The sequence below is a fragment of the Pteropus medius genome, unplaced genomic scaffold (genome assembly GCF_902729225.1).
Source record: "Pteropus medius unplaced genomic scaffold, Ma_sr-lr_union100, whole genome shotgun sequence".
Lineage (NCBI taxonomy): Eukaryota > Metazoa > Chordata > Mammalia > Chiroptera > Pteropodidae > Pteropus > Pteropus medius.
Window position 1 is genome coordinate 18,947,582 of NW_024344378.1, and position 26,908 is coordinate 18,974,489.

The following is a 26,908-nucleotide window of genomic DNA, read 5'->3' on the forward strand; positions in this document are numbered from 1 at the left end:
AAATATACCCAAACACCACAGGGACTTAGGCTAGAAACAGGGGAATGTCTGAAAAAGTTTAGAGCTATGACTTTTTATTAACCAGAATCGATAATTATTTTAGAATAAATGCTGTGCAAACCTAAACAGTTTAAATGAAGAATGATCAAACGGTGCTTTGTACAGACTTAATTTGGGAAGGAACACAATTTAGGTAGCTGGGACTGGAAGATCCTAAGGCATGAAAGGGAGACAGCCCCAGTCACTGCTCTAGGACCTACGCACTACCCTGAGTGTGTGTGATCAAGATTTGGCAAAATGTACTAGTGAGTTAAGGGGTGGGGGGAGGAGAAAGCACTGCCACTCACAGGAAGGTCTGGAGAGCAGGAGGCGAACAACCTTACAGACCAGGGCAGGGTCTTTCTTTCCTAGCCCTGCCTGGTGGGAGAACTAGACTTATTAGCTCTGCTGTGGCTAAGAAACAGTCTTTCTTAACAACGAAAGAGCCTTGGTCACAGTTTTCAAGCCTGGGACAAAGCCACAAAGGGCTCATTCTTGAGTCCAATCTGGTCTTTATACCCTGGATGCTCAGCCCCATTCTGTGTGGAGCCACTGCGAGTCTCCGCTCAGGCCCCAGCGCCCACCCCAGGAAGCTCTCAGCCCCTTCAGAGTTTTCAAATGCTAATAGTGCCTCCACTGGAGGCCCAGCTGCTAGTCCAGTGGTTAGAGAAGCTTCTTCCTCCCCCTTCTCCTCTTCGGCTTCCTGAAGTATCCTTACCAAGAAATCAGGATGTAACTCCCTGGGGTTCCTACCCAAACCATGGAGCAGAGGGGCTTGCCTGGGGTCTGAAGGCAGGCCATTTCAGGTGAGGCCTGGGCACTCACTTTCCATTTCCTTCCCTCCCTCCCTGAGCTCTGCCTCTAAGGATCATGAGAAACCTCCCTCGGTTGCTGCCTATTTGGCAAATTCACCAGAGGTGAAACACTACTGAGGGTGGCAACAAGTCCAGAAACCGTTAGGTACAGCTCTGCCCTAGCTTAGGTGAGAAGGTTTCATTACTCTGTCTCTTTCCCCATTAACAAACAACTCCCTGGCAAGAACTCTTAAAAGTTGGGGGTGGGGGGAGCTGTATGGGTGTGCAGATTTCTAACTGGCCCCTCAAACTGACCCTACCCCTACCCCCACCTCCCAAACATCCAGCTTTAGTCATGGTGGTTTGAAGTTTGACTGTGCCAAATATGTTAGTAAAATCTAGGGAAATGGGTTGCAGAAGAAAACAGCTATTGTTTGTAAAGTAATTATTACTGCCTTTGAAACACCCAGAGACAAAGATATTCTTCAAGAGTTCTAAATTGTCCCAACTCCGGAGAATGACTGTCTCCATTCTGTGTGAAAGTGCAGTCCCAGTGATGTTTTTTACACAATAGCTCAGAAAGCAATGTCGCCCCCTCCCACCGACTCAATCATCCCAGTGATCAGAATTAATATGCTCGGTCTGAGAAGAATGGATTAATGTCATCTTTTGGAGCCCAGAAGAGTGGGTTTCTCATGGCTAAAGCTGGAGCCTGGAAGCCAAAAGCCCTTTTGAGTGTTCTGAGATAGGTATATGCCTTCTGGGGGTGGAGGGCAAGGGCAGGAACCCCAGCTGAACTGTGCCAGGTATCAAGTGAGTGGCTGGTCTGCAAGAGGTGTGTTAGAGACCAGAAAAGTGGGAGGTGGCCGAAAGCAGGCTGACAGACTGGAGTCTGTCAACTTTGAGGTCAAACTTCTGAACAATGGGGTAGCCATCACAGTCTCTCAATAAATGGTCTCCATCCTTCTTGCCTTCTTGGTACTCACAAATCACTTTGACAACCAGGGCTTAAGTATCCTATATGAAGACAGAGCTGGTTCCTAGGAGGGCTTAGTAGTTCTTTAAAATGCCAGATGTGCCCAATACGTGACTAGCAACACTGATAGGGAAGGGTCAGGTAGCCTGTCCCCCTGTCTCTGGAGGTTCCAGGATGAAACCAACACAACTGCCTATCCCCACCCTCCTTCCTGAGAAGGCCCAAGTTCCTGCTGCAGCCACTGTGAGCTGCTCAGTGGAGCTGAGATTGGAAGAGTCCCTTCCAATCACAGCCACTGTGAGCTGCTCTTCCCTGAGATTGGAAGAGTCCCTTCAAATCAATTGAAGGCCCACAAACTGCAATATGTTTATGGGAGCAGGAACATACATCTGCACAGGCTTAGGCAGTCTCACGAACCCCCAATGAGAGGAGGAGACGACCTGGAGGTTTTGTTAAATGAACCGATCTGGCTGAAACAGTGGAAGAGGTAAAGTTCAGTCAGTCATGTTGGCCTCTACCCAACCCAGATGCTCCTCATTGGGGCCACTTAGTCTGCCCACTGGATCCCTCGCATAATATCCTAATTTATAAAGCCCAGGAACTTTCTCCTTGCTCTAAGCTAAGCTGGGGGGAAGGGAGGATGTGTATGCCCAGGCTATTTGCTTCTTAGTATATTTCCAGAAATGAAGAGCCTACAAAATTTTAGGAGTTCACAGGATATAGGACGGCCTGATGTCGCTGCCACAGATTATCTTTCTGGAGCCCTAAACACAACCATGAGATGTTATGCTCATTATGGGGAGGGTGTAACCTCGGGCGCTGTGCAGAGAGTACCACCCCCACTGTCCATGCACTATAAAACCCAGAGCCTCCTCCGGGCCTCCTGTGCCTCCACGTGACAGAACCCACAAAGAAAGGCCACAGGCCTTCTTCCCATTGGGGAAGATCAGCACTCACCTTTTCCTGGTAATAGCAACTCTCCTTCATCCAGGGATCCAAACAAAGTTGTAACTGAGCACTCCCCTGCCTACCCGCCCCTACTCCCCATCCCCAAACCGAAGCTAAGAGCTGAGCTCAGAGCCTTGAAGCAGTTCTGAGGGAAGACCCACCCTAGGAGATCTAATAGCAGTTGAGAGCAATGATGTATGCACACCACATACGAGCAGAAATAAATGTCTTGGATAATTCCCCTTTAACATCTAAGTGCTGCAAGGAGAGGATAAGAGTGGGGTACTCTGGAATTTAGAGGATTCAACTGGTTCCAAAACAACAGAATTTGGCCCCCCTGCTCTTCTCCATACCCGTGCACAGCAGATAAGATGCTTGTGAGAAGGTGATCCCAGGAACAGGACTGCACAACAGTCCCACTGCAGGGTTTGAAATCAAACCGCTAAGAAAGGCCAAGACAGAAGCCTTTCTTTAAGAAAGAAAAAATAACAACAAACCATGTGTGAGAAAGGGAGAGAAATGGATTCTCTGCATGTTTGTTAATGAGCTTCTGTGGCTAGCACACAAAGTTCTTCAAAGCTGGATGGATGGTGTGGATGGGGCCAGCTGTTAAGTTTTTCCAACCTGGTCAAGTGGTAGAAGCAAGAATTAACCGCTCCCCACATGCACACCTTTCTAAAATTCTGGATGTAGTTTCAGGACTTGAAAAGTTAATTTGAATGTTTAGTTAAAGAGCTTCCCTCGACTTGTTCTGTCTGATATTAATTTAGCTAAATATGGATGCAAGACACTGTGAGGGAAATGGATGTGCTGCATCACTTGATTAAATAAAGAAGAGTGAGAAGAGACGTTTTTTCTTACAAAACTGAAAGGAAACGTAAAGGATATTCCTTCTAGCTTTTGCCTAGAATCAAAGGAATCGCCAAGGATTAAGAAAGCTAGTCAGGAGACTCAAAATTGTTTCCCTATGTATTTTTTCAAAACCTCTGGCTCTCCAGCTTCCTTCCTCTCTCTCAAAGCCATAATCATAAAGGCAAATAGTGAACTCTAAACCTTTTTATATAAATAGAGAAACTCAACAAACTGGAATATGGTTAGAGCAGGGGAGGTAGGAGGCTGGCAGGCCGCTAGAGCCCCTGGGGACCTTCACCCAAAATTGAGTCTCTGAGGGCTGCAGGCCTTTAGGACTGGCTCACTACCCATCATTGATGTGGTTCCCCTAGACCTCCAACCACCTTGTGTCCACATAGACAGGGCCATGGCAGGACAACCTCATTCTCTCTGAGGTGAGGGTGGGTACCTCAACTCCTTAACTGCAAAGAGCTCAGCAGGGGTTTACCCACCACATCTCATAGCTGTCACCAGTCAAATCCTATTCATTCATCCACTATGTGGCCTGCCCTCCTGTAAGGAAGATAGGTCCTTGCTTACCATTTCAAGAGCCTTGTGTCCTAAGCTAGCAGGTGTTTTTCACTTTTCTTTTAAAGCTGCTCCATCTGTTTAGACACCTGTCAGTATGGGAAGGAAGTCTTCTATCCAGAGGCTTAAAACTGGGCAGACCTTGCCCTTGCTGCTCTCCCTCTCAGTTGGCACAGAGGGCCTCCACATACATGCAGGTCAGATCCCAAACCCCTTTGTTTTTAAAGCTAAAGTGACTAAAGAGGTTTTAAATTTGCAGTTCCTTTATACATTTCATCCCCTACCCCCATCCCCAAATGTCTAGAGATCCTTTGATGCTTTAAAATCAAGCATATGCTTTCATCTTCTTCCTGAAGAGGAGAGTTAAACCTACAGTGAAAATCCATGTAGTGCCAGACACATGTTACCTAGAACAGTCACTTTGGCAGGCCACATGGTAGAATCTATTAACATAAAAGTACATCCCCTTTGACCTAATCATTCTACTTCTTAGTGTCTATAGCAAAACACACTCACAAGGAGGAATGAACAAGGATGCTCATGACATCTGTGCACTGTTGGCAACAGCAGAAAATGGGAACAGTCTAAATGTGCATCGCTAGGAGTATGGTTAAATTACAGCCTGTCCATGCTACAAAATGACAGGTGGCAGTAGAAATTAGGTAAATCTTTATATATTGACATGGAAAGATCTCCAAGACATCCTGCTAATTGAAAAATCCAATTGTGAAGGGCAGTACAGTTTCACTTACGGAAGGGAAAAAGAAAAACCCAACCCATTTCTACAGGTACCTAGAAGAAGGTCAATGCATAGAAAAAAGCCTGGATGGTTGCCAGGGCCCACACCGAAGGATAAAGTGGTTCCCTTCAGGGAGGGGCCCGATACTGGGTCACGGAGAACTTTTCCTATGGAGTCTGAATTTTTAAATCTCAAAAATGTATTTTTGTATTATTTGTGTACGTAGAAAGAAGGGCCTCTCTTTGACACTCCTGACCTGCCGCAGGAACTCCTTTAGCAGCTGTGGTGGCCATCACACTTAGAGGGTAGTGGTACAGATCCCTAGGTACCTAGAGGGCCATCCTCAGCTTGCATCTAGTATGTCACCAGTGGCACTTCCACCAGCTTAGCTTTTGAGTTCTTGAATAAATGCCCCCTCCTTCTCCTAAATTAACCAGACAATGATGCTGGTCCTCCTGTTGCAAACTTCAAATTTTTCCCCTTTTTTTTCTTCTCTTGGTGGTTATGGTCAGTTACATAAAAACAAGTCCCTTTCTCTCCCTTGCAATTTTTGTTCTTAGTCCTATTTCTGTAAAATGCACACTGTTTCTTATTAGCACTTTTAGCATTTTTACTGCTTTGTAACTCAGAATTAACCACTGCCCTTAAAACATCTAAAGTCTAATATCAAAACGGTAAACACATCTATAGATCTACATCTACAACGGGACAGACCCAGGTGAAGATACTGCATATACCTGCTATTCCCTTTTGTTGGGGCGGGGACAGAGCTGACGTGCTTTTGCTCTGGAGCAAAGCTGCACTTGTATCTATGAAGATTGCTAAGTCAAAGAACTTTAGCATAGCCCTCATTTTGTCTAAATTCCAAAGAGTACGAGCATCTTGCCCCACAAGAGTCTGGAAATCTAAAGGAACACAGTCTGGAGAGGGTTATGTTTTTGGCTAGGGAGGTGCAGACAAAATAAGCATCTTTGTTATTCCTTCAGGATAGTGGATGATGAGGCTAGAACGTGGCTCTGGCACTTTTCAAGAGAAGAATCTGGTTCTGCCGTGGCCCTATGTCCATAAAACACTGGTTTCCAATTAATATGAAGAGGGAAACCTTCTGGAGCTAGGTAAGGAGTTTAAAAAGGCCAAAAAAGAAATACTTATCTCAAGTGCTGTCTTCATGACAGAAAATGTGTCCACCTTCACCCAGACTACGAGTTCAAAGGTAACCAAGATTGGAACCAGGACCACTCAATGGCAGGCCTGGTGTGGAGCTCAGGGTTTCACCCCAACACTCTCAGGAAGAAGCCACTGCCGAGTGAGTCACTAGATTCAGTCTGGTGGCAGAGCAAACTGGATGACTCAATCAAACCAAACCAACAAACCTCAATCCTTCTTCCCAGCCACCAACCATACTGAAAGACAAGAGACAGGAAAGCACATGGTATGGAGGTGACCTGAGTACTGGAGAACCTGGTTTCCAAGGAATTCTTTCTCACTTAATCCACTAGGGCTTGGCCAGGCCACCATAACAGCATTGTATTTCAAAATTCTCCAAAGCACATTAAAGAAAAAATATTTTTTGGTTCCTGGCCTGAAGCTTAAGCTTCAGAAACAAAGAAATAAAAAAAATAACTTGTTATTAAGGTGAATTTTAAACCAAAGTAGAGGAAATAATACAATAAGCTCCCATATACCCATTGCTTGCCTTCAATAATTATCAACTCACGGACAGTCCTGAGTCACCTAGAACCACAGCCACTCCAACTTCCCACTCTGTCCTCACTGGATTATCTCAAAGCAAATATCTAACATTATATCATTTCATCCATAAATATTTAAGTATGGAATTCTAATAAGACTTTTTAAAACCATAAGCATGATTATATCTTTAAAAAAATTGACATTAATTTCTTAATATTATCAAATATTGACTTCCCATAAATGTCTTTTACATTTGGTTTGTTCAAATTATTATCCAAACAAGTATCACACTGTGCCTTTGGCTAATTTATTTTAAAGTCTTTTTTAATCTAAAGGTCCCTTCCCCCCTTTTTTTTTGCAATTTATTTGTTGAAGGAAACAGGTTGTTTGTCCTAGACTGGATTTTGCTGATTGCATCCACATGGCATTATTTAGCATGTTTCTCTGTTCCTAGGTGTTTCCTATGAATACCAAATATTAGAACTAGAAGTTATGATGTCAGTAACCATTGAAATGACAATTGCCTAGACCCAATATTTCATTAGGAGGTTCTCAAAACAGTAATGATTTAATTCTTTTTTTATAATTTTTTAGCTGGAAATCTTCTCTAAAGTTACCCTGAGGTAATTTATATAGGAAAGGCAGATTAAATGTGTGGTTCTTTTCCTTTATTTGCCAGTTTTTTAAATTGTCATATTATCTAAAGATGATCAGAGGTTTTTTTGTCTGCCTTTTAAAATGTTATTACATAGACATAGATTTTAATATATTTGCTGTATTTCAATTCATTACAGTTATTATTATATTTAATTTTTCATTATAGCTGTTATTAATACTTATATTGTTCCACCTTTGGCTGATGGAAGTCTCTGTAATACACTGTTGAGTCTGTTGACATGGCCCTCAAAATCTTTGGTAGTTTCCTTTTTTTCTGGTATAAAAGGATGTAGGCTCATCATGTGTATTTTTCTGCCCCAGACCTAGAATCAGTCATTTTTCCAAACGGCTCTCATTTCTTTTTACGGAAAATGGTATATAGTGACCACAGTCTGAATCTAGAAGTACCTACTGCTATGGATTGGTTATTGTTTCCAGATTTGTACAATGAACATAAATAAAAAATATATATACTTTTAAACAGAAAACGTATCTCAAGTTCATTCTGATATTTCTGGTTAAAATTTAAGAATATATTTTTATTAGATTTTATATTTGTATTTCTATTTCTCTTATGCTGAAAATTTTGGTTTCCAACCTTTGATTATTTGCTTTATCCTACTACATACATATACTGGTTTCGGAAGAATCATACTAATATTATCATTAACTCTATGATTACTGAAGTTTTTTTTTTTTTTTGTCTTTGTGGTACACTTATAAGGGCCATACAATCAAATTACTGTTTTAAAATCTGTGTGTATTGTTATGACATCAATTGGATATGTGCTATGGATTTCACTTGTTTCACTTTGCTTTTGATTTTTAGGAAAAAGTCAGACTTTAAGGCAGACCCATGGTCCCCACCCCCTTGGTGTTCATACATCGTATAATCCTTTCCCTTTGAGTGTGGGCAAGAACTGTAACTTGCTTCTTTCAAAAAGAATACAACAAAAGTGAAGGGATTCTACAGGTATACTTAAAATCCCAAATCAGTTGATATTTAAATTTTTATTTTTTATTTTTAGTTTTAGTAAAATGCACATGAAATTTACCAACTTAACCATCTTTCAGTGTACAGTTCAGTAGTGTGAAGAACATTCACATTGTTGTGTAACCAATTTCCAGAACTCTCCTCTTGCAAAACTGAAACTCTGTACCCATTAAACAACAACTCCCCATTCCTCTCCCAGCCCCTGGCAACCATCATTCTACTTTCTATCTCTATGAGTTTGACTACTCTAGGTACCACATATAAGTGGAATCATACAATATTTATATTTTTGTGACTGGCTTTTAACTTAGCATACTGTCCTCAAAGTTCATCCATGTTGTAGCATTTAAGAGATGTCCTTGTTTTTTAAGGCTGAACAATATTCCATTGTATATACACCACATTTTGTTTTTCCATTCATCTTTCAATGAACACTTGGGTTGCTTCTACCCTTTGGTTGTCGTGAATAATGCTGCTCTGATTATGGGTGTACAAATATCTCTTCTATAGTCTGCTCTCAATTCTTTGGGATATATACCCAGAAGTCGAATTGCTGGATTATATGGTAGGGAGATTACCCTTCCTAGACTTGACTGAGTCAGGTGAAAACTCTTAAAAGGAGGTTTATGCACACATACGTGTCATATGTCAGAAACTGTATTGCCAGCTTTGAAGAAGCAAGTTGGCTTGAACCCTACAACTGCAGGGAAAAAAATTCTGCCAACAACCTGAGGTAATATGGAAGCAGATTCCTCCCCGATAGAGCCTCTAAATAAGAAGGCAGCCCAGATGACACTGATTTCAGCTTTGTGACACCCTGAGCAAAGGACCCAGCTAAGTTATGCCCAGACATCTGACCCAAAGAAACTGTGAGGTAATAATAAACACGGGTTGCTTTAAGCCACTAATTGTGTGATAATATGTTACATAGCACAAAAAAATAACATAGGAAAAATGTTCAATTTTATTTGTTTGTAATTATATAAAATTTTAGATAGTTCTGAAGTCCTCTCCATTCTATTCCCTCTTTCTCCAAAAACTACCATTTAAAATGAAAATTAAGATTTATCCTTCTATTTAAAATGTTTTCTTGGACGTGGTTCCATAGCGTAGCAGTTAGCATGTCTGCTTAACACGCAGAAGGTCCTGGGTTCGTGCCCCAGTGGAGCCACAGTTCATGGTCTATGGCCATACCACCCTGAACAAACCCAATGTCTGATCTCGGAAGCTAAGCAGGGTTGGGCCTGGTTAGTACTTTGATGGGAGACCACCCAGGAAGACCAGGTGCTGCAGGCATAAACAAACAAACAAACAAATAAATAAATGTCATTCCTCTCAGACCACAGTTAAAGAGCCATTCTTCTCTGTATATGCTCTGAATTGTCAATGTGCCTTGCAGAATGCGACACCCAGGCTGTTAGGCTGGAGATGGAACATGAAGAGGCACTTACTTATGACACATGTGTAAAGACCTGACCCCTGTCTGGTGTCTACGTGTCTGCCCATGTACTTCCAAAGTTCCCCGCCGATCAGATACAAGGAGGGGTATAGGGATAACCAATTTTAGGTGATCTGGTTATAGAAAGAAGCAGCAGTAAATTATAAGTGATAACACTTTGTTGCTTATGCTATGCTCCTTGCCAGGATATATCTTCCTGCTTGGAGGGATGGAGTAAGGACTGAGTGGTGAGAATGGACTTGGAAGTGCATTCAGCTGGGCTTTCTCAGAGCCACGAAGTTAGGCCTCCAGCCTCAAAGAACTTTCTTAACACTAGAACAAAGCCAGCCTTTAAGTTACCAAAAGCTGAAAGACTCTTGTGACTCATTTTGTGGATTTCAAAGGCTACACAGCGCTTCCTTAGTGCCTGCGATGACAACTGGCCACAATACAGCTGAGGGCGCTGTGGCATTAATGGCCAGGGGCCATCCAGCCTCATGGAATCCCCTTCATTGAGGACAACAGGGCACACACCAAATTGCAAGATGTACAGACCTTGTGACCCACAGTTCCACTTTAGAAATTTATTCTGATAACTGAACATGGCTGCCAAGATGTACATACATGGATGTTCCTTAAGGGTACTGTTTAAAGTGGAGAAAACTGGAAACTACCTGAAAGTTCATCAACAAGGGTTTGTTTATACTGGAGGGGTCTATTATCTTACTATCTGTGATATCTTATTATATCACAATAATAAGAAATAAGAAATAATAAGAGATATATATTTTGGTCTTTAACCCCAGCTCCTGGCCAGAACTTCAAAAACCTTTGTAATTTCCTAAGCAATAAAAATGCTAAAAGCTTCTTTTGTTCTTCGTCTTTGACCCTGGTTCCTGACATAGAGCTCCTAAATCTAAGTCCCCTAGAATTTCCTGGCTGAAAGGAAAGTATTTCAAGGCAACTCCTGGTGGATTCCTGGACAGCTTCAGGATGGATGATGGTCACCAGAAAGAGCAAGCCATGATTAGAAGCTGGAAATGTTTAGCCTCACCCCCCATCCTCTATGGAGGGGAGAGGGGATGGAGACTGAGATAACATTCACACCTAAGAGATGCGGCCTCCATAAAGATCCCTAACTATGGGGTTTGGACAGCTTCTGGGCTGGTGAACACATGGTGGTGCTGGGAGGGCAACACGCCTACAGAAGGCAGGGAAGCTCCGAACCCCCTCCCACATGCCTTGCCCTATGCATCTCTTCTATCTGGTTGTTCCTGACTGTACTCTTTTATAATAAGCCACTAAGCTAGTAAGTAAACTGATTTCCTGAGTTCTGTGAGCTGTTCTAGCAAATTATCAAACTTGAGGAAGGTCATGGGAACCCCAATTTATAGCTGGTTGGTCAGAAGTACAAGGGACAACCTGAGACTTGTGACTGGTGTCTGAAGAGGGAATGGGGGTTAGTCTTGTGGGACTGAGCCCTTATTTGTGGGATCTGACATTATCTCCAAGTTGATAGTATCAGAACTGAATTGAATTGTAGGACACCCAATTGGTGCCTACAGAGAACTGGAGAGTTGTTTGGTGTGGGAAAATCCACACATCTGGTCACATAAGAGTAAAGCAGTAGAAGGAAACAGTGCATTTTCCTTCCACCATCATATAATGCAACATCTTACAACCATTACAAACACTGCTACTGATCTCTAGTTAGAAAGACTTGATGATGTGATGCTGGGTGAAGAAACCACGCTAATATCTATAATGCCAAGTTAGTAAATTGTCTAATTATTTTATGCATAGAGACATGTCTAGAAAGGTGATAACCAAATGTTAAGAATACTTGTCTCAGGGGCTAGGATTTGGATAGTTTACTTTTCATTTTCAGTTACATATTTATTTAAATTACAAAGTAATAAAGACTTTTATAAGAAATTCAAACAACAGACAAGCGTATAAAGTAAAAAAATAAAATTTTCCCCCGTCAGTCCCATTTCTCAGATATAACCACTGCTAATGTTTACATGCATTCTTCAAGATTTTTTCCTAAGCATATATAATCAAATTAATATTTTTTCAAAGTAAAAATCCAATCCTACTCTTCCCATTGTTCTGATTTTGCTTTCTTCATGTTTTCAACATAGCTTAGATTTTTTTAAGCATTTTTTTAAATGGAAAAATAATAGTTATTTTTGTTTGGGAGAACAAAAGTGCATCAGCCAGGACAGAACACAATGCATGTGTGATCTGAGTGGCCCAGTAAAGAGAAGCAAAGGACAAAGGCTTCCTGTGTTCCGGTCACCATGCTGGACAATACGGGTGGGGGACGCAGACGAGTCCAGCTGGTCTAGAAAGTTCATAAGTGCCCTGTTCTCCCTAAATCTTCAAACCCAAAGAGCGACTGCCAGAGCTAAGCCAGTGACTCAGGAAAGCTAGGACGCTGGGCTGCAGCCTGAGCCAGAGAAACCTCCCTACCCCGGTGCAGTGTTCCAGTGTGCAGCTTCCACTGGGCCAAGCAGGACAAAGCTGAGGAAGGCCACCCCACTGCTGCTTTGGAGGTCCCCTGCAACACGCCAGCAAAATAACCTCCCAACACCTGGGCTTGCTGCAATCCCTCTTTAAAAGCACCAAGTTCCTTTGTCCCTTCCTTCCCTGGTTCTAGTTTCAACTGATATATTCCCAGAGAAGGGGATCTGTGAAGAGCCCCACTGCCAGGGGAGCTAGAGCAGAGCCTGTCTCACTTAGGGGAGCCATTTATTTCCCACTGAGAGCTATAAAGAGAGCAAGAAAGCAAGATCCCTCGCAGACAGATCATTGCATGGTATTTGAAGCTGTTCTAATAACTGCACCAGAGGGCATACCCTGAGGTGGTGACTTGTCCTGTGGTAATGGCCTGGGGCTGCTTCTCGGGGCTCACTGTCCTATCCTCTGGGAAGTTCTCTGAAAAATTCAGTCATGATTATCCTTTTGGTTTTTCTTTTCTGATAATAAAACCCATGCTTTGTATAGAAATATTTTAAATGACAGGAAAACGACAATAATTCATAACCCCAGCACCCTCTGTGACTAGCATCATGTATCTCTCCCAACTGTCTACGTGGACATGTAGATATTGTTAACAGGAGTAGGACCCAACTTCATTCAGTGTTGTAATATGCTTCTTTTTTTTCTTTAAAAAAATTTTTTTTTCTGCAATATGCTTCTTAAATGACAACATAAATAATATTAATTGTTTTCATGTATTATGCCAGGTACTGCACTAGGAGCATTAAATATATTACTAGATATTACTACCCCATTTCACAGCTAAAGTAACCTTGGGTCAGTTTTGACCTCAGGGCCCACAGGTCATCCATGGCAGAACTAGGATTTGCTCTCCTCCACCCTGTTCTCTAGCCCTCTTCACTGAACATTCTACCTTGAGCCATTCCAGGTTACCATTTCAGGGCTTTACCTCCTGCAGAGGTGCTAAGTCTACTCCTAACTTTCCAGCAGCTCTGCCAGGCTTGCCAGAGGCCCTCACCACCCCTTGGGGGAGTATCCCTGAAATGCAGGTGCTAGAGACAAAGGAGCCACTGAAAGGTTAACCAATTACAACTCCACGGGAGGCCGCGGATGAGCAAACTAGTCTGAGGGTGATTTATCCTAGTTTAATGCCTGTACAGATTAACCCCTTTCTATTAAGAAGCTTAAAGCATTTCATGTAGTTCTCCAAGATACAGACCCAAGGAAGCTAAAGGAATTCGCTTCAAATCATGCAGCAGCTCAGCAGGAGATGCATTCACCCCTTCTTCAACAAAGTTATAGGCACTATGAGCCCTCTATAAGAAGCCAGGGGACAGGCCCCCAGCTAAGGCAATTTCCAAGGTCTCTGGATATCTCGCAGAGATTTAAAGATGGTCACCTCTCTACTTGGGTCATTATACAGAAGTGTAAAACACTCTTTAAATCAGGTGTTGGCAGATTTTTTTCAGTAAAAGGCTAGATATTAAATAATTTAGGCTTTGAGGGTTATATAGTTTGTATAACTACTCAACTCTGCTGTTGTAACACAAAAGAAGCCACAGATAATATATGTAATGGGCATGGCTGTCTTCCAATTAAATTTTATTTACAAAAACAGGTGGCCATCAGGATTTGGCCCGCAGGCTGTACTTTTCCAACCTCCGCTCTTAGGGTTGACATCTTCCCTAAAAACACCCAGACTTAGATATTGTCTAGAATATAGTTTATATGTAAACCACTTAAATTTTAGGGCATAAGCTCATTTCTGAGGTTGACCTGCTTTTCTTCAGTGGAGTAGAAACAGAATCTTTCAACTATCAATCTAAAATCTTGGGAGAGTGCAGAGAAATCAGGAATTGCTTTGCTTTATAGTTGTGGTCAGTATTACTAGCATGAAAACGAAAATATTTTACAGATCCATAGCAACCAGAAAAGAAGATAAATCAGGCTGAGGGAAAGAAAATGTCAGGAAAATCAAAAAGAGTATGAGAAGAAAAATGATATTAATATTACCAGGCAGCTCCATTTGGCTTCAGTTAGCTGACTGGAGCAATGGGCAGCTTATCCAAACCAGGAAACGAGAGAACTCGACAGCTCTCATTGGAATGATGGAGTGTCTCCTTTCAGAAAACTTTACTTGAGGCACAGATATTAAGATCATGTACACTTGGGACATCTAGAGAAGAAAGCCAGGTAAACTGTTGAGAAGCTGAACTGCAGCCTAGCCATAACTCACATCTTGGGACATGCTCTAAGCTCTTTATTCAATCTTCCTGACTTCCTTCACTTATCTGCAGAATACGGATAAGGAAGCAAAACCCATTCTACCTCCTGGATCTGGAAAGAGAGCCCTGTGGTGTGCTATTGGGCACAGGTATGTGGAGGCTGACATCCTTGAGGGAGAAGAGGGGTCCCCTCCTTAGACTGGAGTGCCTCAGGGGAGGCAGGCTAAGGCCAGGATCATACCGAGTTAAGGCCCCAAGGATTCGAATGGCAGCACTGAGAAGAATCCATGATTCTGAGGACTATGCTCAAAGTGCTGCAACAGCCCCAGCGCCTTCTAGGAGCAAGTCACTCTAAAATGCAAACAGAAAGTCTCTGACTCCTCTAATCCAAGTACATCTTAATTTTTTAAAAAGGAGGTTTTTTTCACTCCCTAAACTGGTCATTTCGGTTTCTTCCTTAAAATGCTTTCATAGCTATCCACTGCCTTCAGAATCAAATCCAGACTCTTCATCACAACTTTGAGTACAAGCGCAAGGCCCAGCACTTTCCCATGTCTGCTAGGCCTCCAGCTTTCCCTGACCCCTTTCCTCTCCCTCACCTCCCTCCAGCCACATGAGCCTTCTTCCAGATCTTCATATTCCTCAAGCTTTTTCCCTCCTCATGCTGTGCCCTCTGCCAAAAAAATTCTTCTCATTCTCTGCCGTCAGTCTTGTCCTTGCCTGACTTTAAAATCTAAAATGAGTCCACCACCTTAGTCTTGGAGCATCCTGATCTTTCCCTTTCAGCAATCTTATGGAATCAAATATTTATTCACCTGTGTTTTCAGTGTCTCTCTCCACTGCCTACAGGCAGGGATCCTCTCTGACAAGAGTCCTTGGCATGTAGCAGGCACTTAAATAAAAAATATAACCGATGAAAAGAGCTCCTTTCCCCCAAGTCCTCTCTTCATTTAAAATGGATCCTTAGAGGCTCAGAGGCTATAGCATGCAAACCAGCGCTGCTTAGGGCATCCCCAGAGGCTCACTCCTGCCACTCAGCAGCCTCAGGAAATTCTGCAAGGCCTATAATCTCTCTGAGCCCATTTCCTTATCTGAAAAGCATCAGCATCAGTATCTTCCTCATCAGGCCATCTACTGCAGAGGTAAACTAAGAAAATGTAAGTGCCCAAGAAAGCTTGTTGCTCAATAACGACTGATTGATTTACTTACTTTTAACTATAAAAAAGTAAGCAAAATTTACTTACTTTTAACTATTAAAAAGTAAGTGAAAAAGAAAAGAAAGAAAAAAAAGACCTCAACAGAAAAAGACTGAACTGTGTGTGTAATTTCACCTTATGAAAAGCAGGAGAAGGCCAAACTCAAGAAAACGCCACAATTCACTGAGATTCTTTACAGAAAATTTGACCTGCTATCAATATTTGGAAAAGTCTCTCTGACTTGAGGCACACACAGGCTGTGTCCCTTGCTACTTCCAACATCATAGACAGGAGACCTGATGGATGGGTTCCTGTGCTAATTCTAATCTGCATGAGATACTATATAAGGGCTTCCTGTCCTTCCTAACCCCAAATGTATGCATTTAACACGAATTAATGATCTCAAGCCAAGTAACCTAAGAAAGGGAACCAATTCTCAAGGACCCAGGAGAGTACTTTGGTGCTAATAATTTTACATAAAAATCATTATGTTGTGTTTACTGGATGATCACAACAGTATTATTATAATAATATAATCATCCACAGTAGCTATTAACATGTAAAATGTTAATTTCCCTTAACCCAGCAATCCTACTTCTAAGAATCTTTCCCATGGAAATGCTTAGGCAAGAATGCAAAAACACACATATACGAAGATGCTCACTGAAGATGCTCACTGCAGGTTTGTGGCAGGAAAAAACTGGAAGTCGCCCAAACGCCCAACAACAGGAGACTGGTTAAACAAAGTATTGTATACCTAGATAATAAAAAAGTGTACAGTTAGAAAGAACATATTGACATGGGAAGACGTCCAAAAGATATTAAGTAAAAAAAGCTAGTTGAAAAACAATCTGAAAAGCATGGTCCATTTTTATAAAATAATTCCATAGATACATGCATTGAAAAGAAAATCTGGAAATAGGAATGCCAACCATTTCCCAGTGGGGGGAATGAATAATGAAGGATTTTTGCTTTCTGTGTCATATACTTCTACGTTTCAATTTTTATAATGAGCAAGAATTTCTTTCAGAAATGGGAAAAGGAAAGAAAATGTAAAACAAAAAATCTCTGTTGGTATTAGTCTGTCAATACCACAGAGTCTAATCAGCTTTAAGCTCTGATGGCTCAGGATGCTAACACAGTGTCGCCCTGTCGTCCTTCTTGGACCCGAATCACAAATTAAGCCGACTCAGCACTTGTCATGAGGCTGCCATTACACAACAGCTAGTGAAGGTACTTGAATTTCCACAGTGTCAGTTACAAGGTTGGGGGGGCCATGTCTCTCCTAAAACTCAAGTGAAATTGCCTTGGAATTTGTGGTTAAAGCCTACCAATGGCAGAACTGAGAGCAGACAGCCTCTCCAGTAGAATTCTAAAGTGCAGCTGAGAAATCGAGCCCTGCTGAGTTGGGGAATGGTTTCTTTCTAATGAAACCCAGAGGGGTAGGGGGCAGGGGAGCAGTCACTGGCAATCTGAGAAGAAACAATAAGCTGATGGTAAAATTATAAGAGAATGAGAAAGTAAGAGAAACTGGCTGCAAGGTAGGAAGGAAAGAAGTGTCTACTGGTGAAGTGTCTACTGATGTATTTACTGCACAACTTGTTCAGAATGATTCAGGAGCCTGGTTCTGGTTCTAAATTTGCTATAGCAGGTGAAACAATGACAGCAACCCCTTCCCTTTCTACATGACACTTTTGTACTAACCCAGTGTCCTGATCAATATGCGAGGTTCCTGACTCCAGGCAGGGCTAGGGCTTCTTGGGTAGGAGGGCGGATAATGCTTTGCCCAACTGGTGGTCATTCCCCTCCTTATTAACACGACCCCAGTTTTCTTCCTCTGCCTTTCCTTGACCATGACTTTCAGGGAACCAGAGCCCATCCTCAGCCGTGGAAGGTGGATACTGATTCGTAAACCAAAGAGACTGCCTCACTTTCCTGATATAATTCTAGCCAACGAGATGCAAAGGGAGATCAATGAGGGCAGTTCTGTGGAAGTTTTGATTGGCCTTTAAAATAGACAAAGGACAGAAGGGTCTCTTTTACTGCTGGTAGACTCTGTCAAATGTGACTGCTGGATGCTAGGGATTATGGCAGTCATCTTTGGAATATGAGGGAACTAGCCTAAAAAGGCAAGCCAAAGTACCGAGGAAGGCAGAGCAGGAAGTTAGAAAGAACTCAGGTCCTTAACAATATTGTTGAACATATGACAACCAATCCTGGAACTGCTTCACCTCCAGATGACTTGCTATGTAAGATAAGTGCCCTTACTGTTAGGACATTTTAGTCAAAGTGTTCTGTTACGTGTAGTCAAAACCATCCCAACAGATACAAGACAGAACAAAAGGTGATCGCTCCATCACGATTAAACTCCCAAGCATAACTGCACACGATTACTGAGGTAATAGATGCTCCTACGGTCCTATGAGAGGAACTGATTTTGCCTACCCAGAACCAGAGAGACCTATTCTTTTTCAGCCAGTATTTACCTATTGCTTTAGAGGCCTTCTCTTCTATTCCATGTGGTTGGAAGTGAGGAGCAGGGAGAACTTTAAACATAAATCCTGGTGCTCCATCCTGGACCACCACCATCAACCAGGGTGGTCACATGACCCAGGCAGAACTAACCTGAGCTCCTCCCCAGGACTACCATAGGAATGTTGGGGAAGAAAAGCCTTTTGCCTGCTGGGGCTGCAAACTGAGAGAATCAGAAACTCTGACTGGGGGTGTTCATCTTTCTTGGCACATGGGGAGAGTCAGTCTGCAGTACAAGACCAACACATGAGTCAGAACCCTGAGGACACTGTTTGAAATATGAATCGAGCCATGCCTGAAACCCTGGACATCTCAGTTACCTGAGCCAATCAAGTGTGTTATTGTTTAAGGTAGTTTGAGTTAGGTTTCTGTCATTTTCTTATAACTAGAAGCTCCCCAACCAAAATAAACACTAAGCTGCCCTACTCCCACATCTTGAATCCTTCACCTTCTCTAGATAGTCTTCTTTCCCAGGTCTCTCTCATTTCTACTTCCTTTTCTCTATAGCTCAGCTTTCCACCTCTGAGTAAACTGACCAAAAGGCAACCAACTTCTGGCAAGTCGGGGTTAGGTTACAGGACCCTTCCGAGTCACTGCTCAGAGCAGACCTCAGAGGCAGCCTCACATATCCCTGCGGCCGGGCATGGGCATCGCCACCCCCCACTACACTCCCCAGAGTCTTGTCATCCTCTTTTCCTTGCCTACCACTGATCTGATGCCATTTCGAAGCCTGTATGGTATAGCTGTAGATGTCACTTAGCTCTGGAAGAGCAAGTCTAAGCATTCCATTTACTAGATGACACTGCTCAGCTGCATGTTCTCATACGCGAATTGGCGTGGTGCTCCACATATAGTCACTGAGTTGAAGGTGAACAGCATGGGAGAGGCAACATCATCAAATACAACTACGCTGCTAGTTACACATGTAGGTATGTCTATAAAGACATCAAACATAAAATACATGTTCTGTATAATAGCATCTGTGTAACCCCTGTAGGGTGTAACCACTTGGGCAGAGCAATGCCTACACATCACAAGGGAGGTTGTCTGCAGCATCAGGAGTGTGCCCTGCTCTGAGAAAACCTGAAAGGCCTAAGCCCAGTCTTACAAAACAGTTACAATAAAGGCCAGTTATTTACATTATAAAAAGATTCTCCACCTTATAAAAAGATTTACTACAAAGGCCCACTAAACTGCTTGGTCTCTATTGCATTTAGAATAGAATTTGATTTGTATAAGGCTTTACAGGCACTGTCAACTACATAAATAAAAGAAGCCACAGTTGAACTGAATTTGTTTTTTGGATGTATAATGTGACGAACAAACAATGCAATTTTACTTATATCACTATTATTGATTTTCTGTGTGAGAGAAAGTTAATGGTGGCAAATGTCATCATATCAGTTGAGGCAGGCATCTGATTCAGAAACAAGCAAGGCATTTCCTTCCTAACAAGGTTTTGCTGTTAGGTCGGGTCTTTACTGTCACTAAAAAAAAGATCAAGGTACTCACCTTCTCAATCCATATAGTTTTTAAAGACTGAAGAAGAAGAATAATTGCAGATAATATTATATAGTTCTTGATACATATCAAGCACTGTTCTAAATGCTTTGCAGGTATTACTCATTTCATCCTCTCAATAACTTCATGTGTAGTTACTGTTATTATCCCTGCTTTATAGATGAGTAAATGGGTTATACTGCCCAAGGTCAGGAGGCAATTAACTGGCAGAGCTAAGAATGTAGGCAGTCTGGGTCCAGGGGCTATGCTCTTAACCAACATACTATGCTGCCCCCATGATGTGGCAGTCACATGCAGGAAGACAGTACATCAGAGAGGAGTGGAGTGGAAATGAGTGCTACTTAGCTTATTATCAACAAGTTCAGGCACATGGTGCTAAGGACCTGTATTAGGCAGTAAAAAAGGGGGAAAAGGGGAGGGATGGTGATTAAAAAGAGGCATAAGGGAGGTTTTTGGAGAATTAGTCTGTTTCTTGATTTGGGTTCTGGTTATATGGGTATGTTCAGTTTGTGAAAACTCATTAAACTGTACCTTTTATATACATATTTTCATGAATAAAAAGTTAATGGGTGGAAGAATAGATTTAAGAGAATTTTGGTAATATTATGAATGGTTTTTGCCCTCCTCTATTTTCCAAATGTTCCAGAATGCCCGAGCGAGGCATCATGGAGCTCAGAGGCCGTGTGAGCAAGTGTAATCACCCACATGGATGATTCTGAAATCTCACTGTCCAGCCTGAGACATCCAGCAGCCCTGACATCAGCTGAGCTACAGGCAACATGGAATCATGGTTAAGAGAGTGGCATTAAGAGTTACAATGCCTGGGCTCAAATCTTGCCTTTGCACCTATTAGATGTGTGATCTTGAACATGCTATTTCACCTGTCCATACTATCTTGCTTTCTGCAACTGTAAAGCTGGTATAACACAGTGCCTAACTCACAGGGCTTTACTGAATACTGCACGTATTGTTCTCACCACTCAGGCCCATGGCCATGGTCTCCTATCTTACATCTGTTAGCACATACTTTTTATTATTTCCCTATTATTCAGATAATTTATTATGAGTCCCTTCTATGTTACAAAAAGAATTTAAGGTAGATTTGTTTTAGCTATTATTTAAGTAGGTAGTACAATCATATCATAGAAAATCTGGGAGACAGAAAACTAAGTATTATACTTTTAGGAGTATAGTCATCCTGCTGCTGCTGTGAAATGCCGGAAGTGATCTGCAGGTGCAAACCATAGCTGTCATATTAGAGCCACCATAAAAAGGCCATAGGTGCAGAAGGTGCCATGAAACACACACTAGTCAATGGACACTCAAGAAACAGCCATAACTTTTTTTTTTTTGAAAACTTAGAAGGTTAGAAGGTCAGCACAATGAATACCCATATGCTCTTCACCTAGATTCACCAGTTGTTAACATTTTGTTACATTTGCTTCTCTTCTTTCTCCACACACAGACACTTCATTGCTGAACTGTTAGAAAATTAAGTTGCACCATCATGTCACTGTATTAAAAAATACTTCAGCTTTTATCTCCTATGAATAAGGACATTAGCTATATAACCATAATACCATATCACACTCAAGGAATTTCACAGTTGCACAATACTGTTATCTAATATACAGTCTATACTTACATTTTCCCAATTGCCCTAAAAATGACCTTTTTATTTTTTCAATTTAGGATCCAATCGAGGATCATAAATCCATTTAAATGATCAGGTTTTCCTTAATCTAGGACAGCCCCGTCCCCTTGCCTTTTCATATCTTTCATAGCGCTGACATTTTTGAAGAATCAATGATTACATTAGTATTGTAAAAATGGTCACTAGTGTTGTTTCCGGTGTGGGTAAAATGACCCTTGCAAATCAAATTCTATTTTTTCATTCACTTGCATTATCATTTCATAACTATATTAAAACTATTTCAGAAGTTCATTGCTTGACTCCACCTGACAGTGATTTATAACACCTACTTGTTTTACATTTCTCTGATCTCTATCCACCTGAACAAGTATATACAAACAAGAAGTTGACTAGTTTTTATAGCCACCTTTCCTAGAAATATCTATTTTCCCAAAGACAGTTCTATATCGAAATCAACTTCAGGCATCCCTCCCCTCTCCCCAAGAAGGTCGAGAAGAGACATAAAGGGTTCAGGCAGTAGACTCTTGGCACAATTTTAAAAGATTCTTCAAACCACACTAGGATAGCACCAAATCACATGGCCAGCTGGTCCTGGCAGCCTGCTTCCCCTGCCCCTGTGAATGTTACTTCCTCTTGGTCAACAGTTCTTTACAGCCAAACACCATCTCCAGACCAGCAGCATTAGACTCCCTGAGAAGGTGGTTAAGACACAGATGCCCTAGTCCCACCTCTGACCAACTGAATCAGAGCCCTGCAGAAGGGTATGGGAATCAGTGTGTTGATGAGCTTCCCAGGAGATCTCATGAGCAGACAGGTTGGGAAACCTTGCTCAGAAAAGACCCACTGTAGCCTCTAAAATGGGACTATCCCATAGTACACACAATGGTAGATAGTACTTAAATATCAGTCCTATTACGAGACAGCTACTCTACCAACAACTGACTCCAAGGGGTCTGGAATGAGAGCAGAGGAGTTCAACTTAGAAGCTTTACTGTACACCCAATTTATAACCTACTCAGGCTGAAATAAAAAGTCGTTATACTTAAGAGAAGCTGCCAGATAGATCTATGGTTCTCCAACTTTAGTCTCTACAGAAGCACCTCAGAACATCACCCCCAAAGATTTTGAGCCAGAGATCTCCTGTGGGGCCCAGGAATGTGTGGTTGCTACAAACCCTCTAGGTTCTTCTGATGCAGGGGGTCTGAGGACCATACTTGGAGCGACTCTGGCCTACTCTGGCCTAGATGCTGTTCTGCCCCTATCTATAAGCAGTCAAAGAGCAAAATAGTTGGATAAAGTATCTTGGCCTTTGTTTGAAGGCTACTTACCAAACCGAAGAAACAAAATCTGAGGTAGTATTGGAAATATTTCTGAGCAATTAATTAATCAAACATTCAGATGATATGAACCCTCTATAAAAGATACTAAATTTCACTCCAACATTTCATCCCACAGGAGGACTAAAGGCAGGCTGAGCCAAGAGCAAGAGACCAAAGCTCCTAACACAAAGTCCCACTTCAAGTTCTATGTTAACAGTCTCCAGAGGGGCAACAGGAACACAGGACCATCCCCTGGAGGGCATCTGAATCATTTGGATCAAACAATATTTCTGACTGTCAAGGTCCTACCTGATTCCAGTTCCCCTTCACTGTGAGGAAGCAAACTCCTGGCACTTCTTTTTCTCTCTCTCTGCTCCACCTTCTACTGTTAACCCAAGCCTTAGTCAAGATTAACATGTGTGCCTGTGGCCCCAGAAACAGATGGTTAGGACACTGGCAGCAGGAAGCAAGGACTGTGCTAATTATGGGAAATGGGGCAGACAGAGAAAGAGCTAGTCAGTTCCATGCTGAGTTGGCCTTTGGCTTACTGGGAATCAGAAGCATGGCTGGCAGACTGCAACAAGGGCTCAGGGTGTCAGAACGGTGGCATGGACTCTCACTTGCTGCCAGAGATCATAGTGACACATCCTTCTCTTCCATGGCCCAGGTAGCTTTCCACCCCAAAATCTAGGCAGTCTGTCACCTTCATGATACAAATAGGGTATAATACTCTCAGGAAACGTCACTATGCAGACATCAAACCATACCTGTGAGTTCCCAAAGCCAACCAGGCTCATGGCAAAGGACTGCCACACCAGTCAGCTCATGGGGCTCTTACCTGACTGGAACACGTATCTGGCCAAGCCCTGCATTAGCTCTGCTGGCCATGTTGGGGGAGCAGACTCCCCTGTTTCTCTCTTCAGACGAAATGTCAACTCAAAGCCAAAACCACTAGGTCCATCTGTTCCTGTAAATCTGAAAGGAATAAAAAGCAAATGTTTTTTAGTTCAACTACTTTAGGAAAAACACTGTTCTGAAAGTCTAATTAAAGTTCTCCCTTATTCTTGGTGGCCTCAGCATTCAAATCCCCTAATCTGAGGAATCTCCCAGTGTGTGAGCCATGAGGGGAAGAAGGACTTCAAAAACCTGTAAGGAACAAGAACTCTAGCCACACCCTCCAGCCAGCTATAGTACTTGTGTATGACCTTGGCCCAGCCAATCTAATTCCCCTGCTGGCACTCTGAATTACAAGTTCCACATTTTACAGTTCTGGAACATTCCTTTCTGTGTGACTGAGGGTCCATTACTGAAAATTTTCCTTATTCACACTCCATATTCCTTCAAGCACCTACTTAGTTAGCCAAGCATACAAGCCCTGCTGTACACTCCATGAATATGAGACCCTTTCTCTGTTTCCACCTCCACTCTGACCCACAAGGGTGCAATTCTTGGGCTGGGCTGGCTGGCCTCCAAACTCAGCACTTGCAGACGGTTCCCAGGGCAGATTCCAAATACTGGGAGGGCCTGTACTGTTCCTGCAGCCCAGCACCCCATGTACAGTCATCGATCGGCACATACTCTTCCTGAAACCTGGTACCTCATGTGTACTCTTCAGTCACTGGAGCCTTCAGCAAGCACGGTCGGCCCTCACTTCCCATCCCCAGGTGGTCCAGAATAATGAGGGTTACTGTCTCTGTGGCTGCACTCATCACAGTGATGATGAGGCAAGGAAAGCCTGCCTCCCTGTCTGCTAGGAAAAGCCGAGGAGCCCTAAGTGTCCAGGGAAGTCCCTGAAATGAACTTCTGCCAGAGAGGAAATGATAGAGAGCGAGGCCTAGTTGGGAGAGGGTGTGTGTGTGTGTGTGTGTATGCGTGCGTGCATGTGAGAGAGAGAGAGAGAGAGACACACCTCCTCAAGTGAGGGAAGTGTCCAAGTAGGAGTTCCTGAGAGCTCGGGAGGCCTGCCAGCATGGGAAGGGTTAAAAGTTAAAATACGTTCATGACATAATTTTCAGTAATTATATCTTGTACAAACATGAGCCACAATGATCATACACATGTAAACTCCTCAGCATACAAATACAAACCATAAACTAAAATGACAGACCACACCTCCTTGCCAGCCAAACTACTGGAACAGGCGGTCAGAGGGGAGAATTCTGAAGGGATGGTGACACAGTCAATACCCAACCCAGGAATTCCACCATCATCATCATTATCATCACCACCCCCAAGAGGCCAGGCCCAGAGACTGGAGAGAAGGAGATTCAAAGTCACAGAAGCTCGGATGCCAGTCTCAGCCTTGCTGTACGGCTGGGTGAGCTCAGGCCTCTCGCGTTTGCCGCAGCAGGGATATCATCAGATAGCTAAGTTCTCTAATGGACTGAAAAGGACTCTATCCTTAAAGTCATCACAGTCACCCATTATATTAAAAGGTGTCCACAGTTTCATTTCCTCTGGGCATCTAGCAATGTGGGAAACACAATCCATTTTGAGGGTACACACTTAAAATTTGGAGACCACGCTAGAAGACACTTAGCAGGATGTGGTGTAAATTATTTTCTTCCTTTGCTGAACTGCCTTGTTTGGGGGCAATTCTGTTCAGGGAGGCTAGGCAAACTGAGGCTGGAAGAGCTGCCTCCCAGGGGCTGCAAGTATGAGAAGAGTGTGAAAACCTGGGGTAATATAAGACAGACTCAGAGTTAAAACTCTACAAAAGGAGATGGGTTACTAGGTCAAAGAGAAGATTTCAAGCAGCCACCAATTAGAGGCAGCTTTGTAAAATGTATTAGAACATTACTCCAGGGCTTTTATCCTGGGCCAAGAAAAATACATGATTTCTAACCGCAAAAACTTGGGAAACAGACAAGAAACAGTTCCTTGGGATGCACAACGGGGAGAACCCCTGGATGCAGAGAGAGAAATCACAGCATCCTAGCAGCACCACCTCTCTATGGAGGGCTGTACACACAAGCATATATGCATGTATGGGTGTGCATGCATGCACATGCACGTGTACACCATCTGCTTCTACATGGGGTGCTCTCTGGGCCAGCTCTGTGGTGGGCAGGCCAGCCCTCATAGGGCTGGCTTGGAGGGACAAGCCTGGCCAGATGGTCTCCACCTGCGTTTGATTACCACCCACCAGGCCTGCTGGATGCAACCTCTAAACTCTGAAACACAAGTTTGGAATGGCCCTGCCTCAGGATAAACATACAACCTGGAGCCTGTCAGTTCTCTTTTTCAAGGCAGACTGTCCAGACAATAGTCAAATGACAAGGTCATTCAGTCTTTAAAGTCCACCGGAGGGGCCTGGCTTGGTCTGGACTTCTTCCAGTGAGCGCTTCTCCAGCCAAAGAGGTTTTGTCTGACCAGAGAATGAAGCACCCCCTCCCCCGCCCCCCGCAGGGAGCCACTGTCTCTCACATCCACAGAGAAAGGAAAGCATGAGAAGAAACTGGCATGTGCAGCAGAAGGTAGGATTTGGGTCAGAGCAAAAAATTTTCTAACACAGAAGGCCAGTAAAATACTGGCTGGTGGTAGGGGGCCAGTGGGATTTCTTCCTACAAGGATTTCTAAAGGAATACATTACAGATTCTCCCCAGTCTGGTAGGGAGGGCATGAGGTGTTCTGTTTCATTGTAGAAGGAGGAATGAGATGGCTTCTCAAGACTGTTTCCAGCTTAAGAACTTATGACCCTGCTCACTCAGGTGCCCAGGGGAGAGGCTGGCTTTTTCCCAGCAGTTTGGCGAGCTTAGGAATGGCTGTGCCAGCCTCATGAGTAGCATCAAACCTGCCAACAGGAAGAACAAGTGCCTTGAATCCTAGACACAGTTGCCCGATCACTGGAATTTGCCAAAAGGTATGTCCTAAAGCATCCGACTGAGGTATCACCCAGTCTCCAAGAGGTCGAAACAACTCGTAATTCCTGGCAGAAGATAAATAGGAGAGACTTTCTGGAGGAAACACAACAGCTGGGGTGGACAGAAAGAGCTGACCTGAAAGTTAGCATCTCATGCTCAACACCATTAGTAATTAGGAAAATTGAAATCAAAACCACAATAAGGTTCCACTTCACACCGTCTAGGATGGCTAAAATAAACACTGGAGAGGATGTGGAGAAACTAGAACATTCATACACTGCTGGCGGAAATGTAAAAAGGTGGGCAGCTTCCTTGTAAAACAGTTGGGCAGTTTCTAAAAAGGTTAAACAGAGTTACAATATGACCCAACAGTTCCACTCCTAGGTATATATACACA

General features: G+C 42.9%; 1 protein-coding gene, 1 long non-coding RNA gene and 1 pseudogene across 7 annotated transcripts in view; 1 reads left to right on the plus strand and 2 right to left on the minus strand.

Moving 5' to 3' along the window:
• Positions 1-26,908, minus strand: part of SUFU (SUFU negative regulator of hedgehog signaling) — a 93,031-nt gene that overhangs the window by 41,823 nt on the left and 24,300 nt on the right. For all 6 annotated transcript variants that reach the window (XR_005654684.1, XM_039871350.1, XM_039871349.1 and 3 more), the window contains exon 3: positions 23,487-23,623. Coding sequence is in view for 5 of the 6 variants with exons in the window: in XM_039871350.1 (XP_039727284.1) it covers positions 23,487-23,623 (137 nt within the window). In the remaining variant the exon portion in view is untranslated. The remainder of the gene's footprint in view (positions 1-23,486; positions 23,624-26,908) is intronic.
• Positions 9,439-9,554, plus strand: LOC120610025 (uncharacterized; annotated as a pseudogene).
• On the minus strand, positions 11,567-23,480 carry LOC120609148 (uncharacterized). The gene is made up of 2 exons (XR_005654685.1): positions 22,958-23,480; positions 11,567-16,379 (listed from the first exon to the last, which is right to left on the minus strand). It is a non-coding gene; the product is annotated as an uncharacterized LOC120609148 (long non-coding RNA).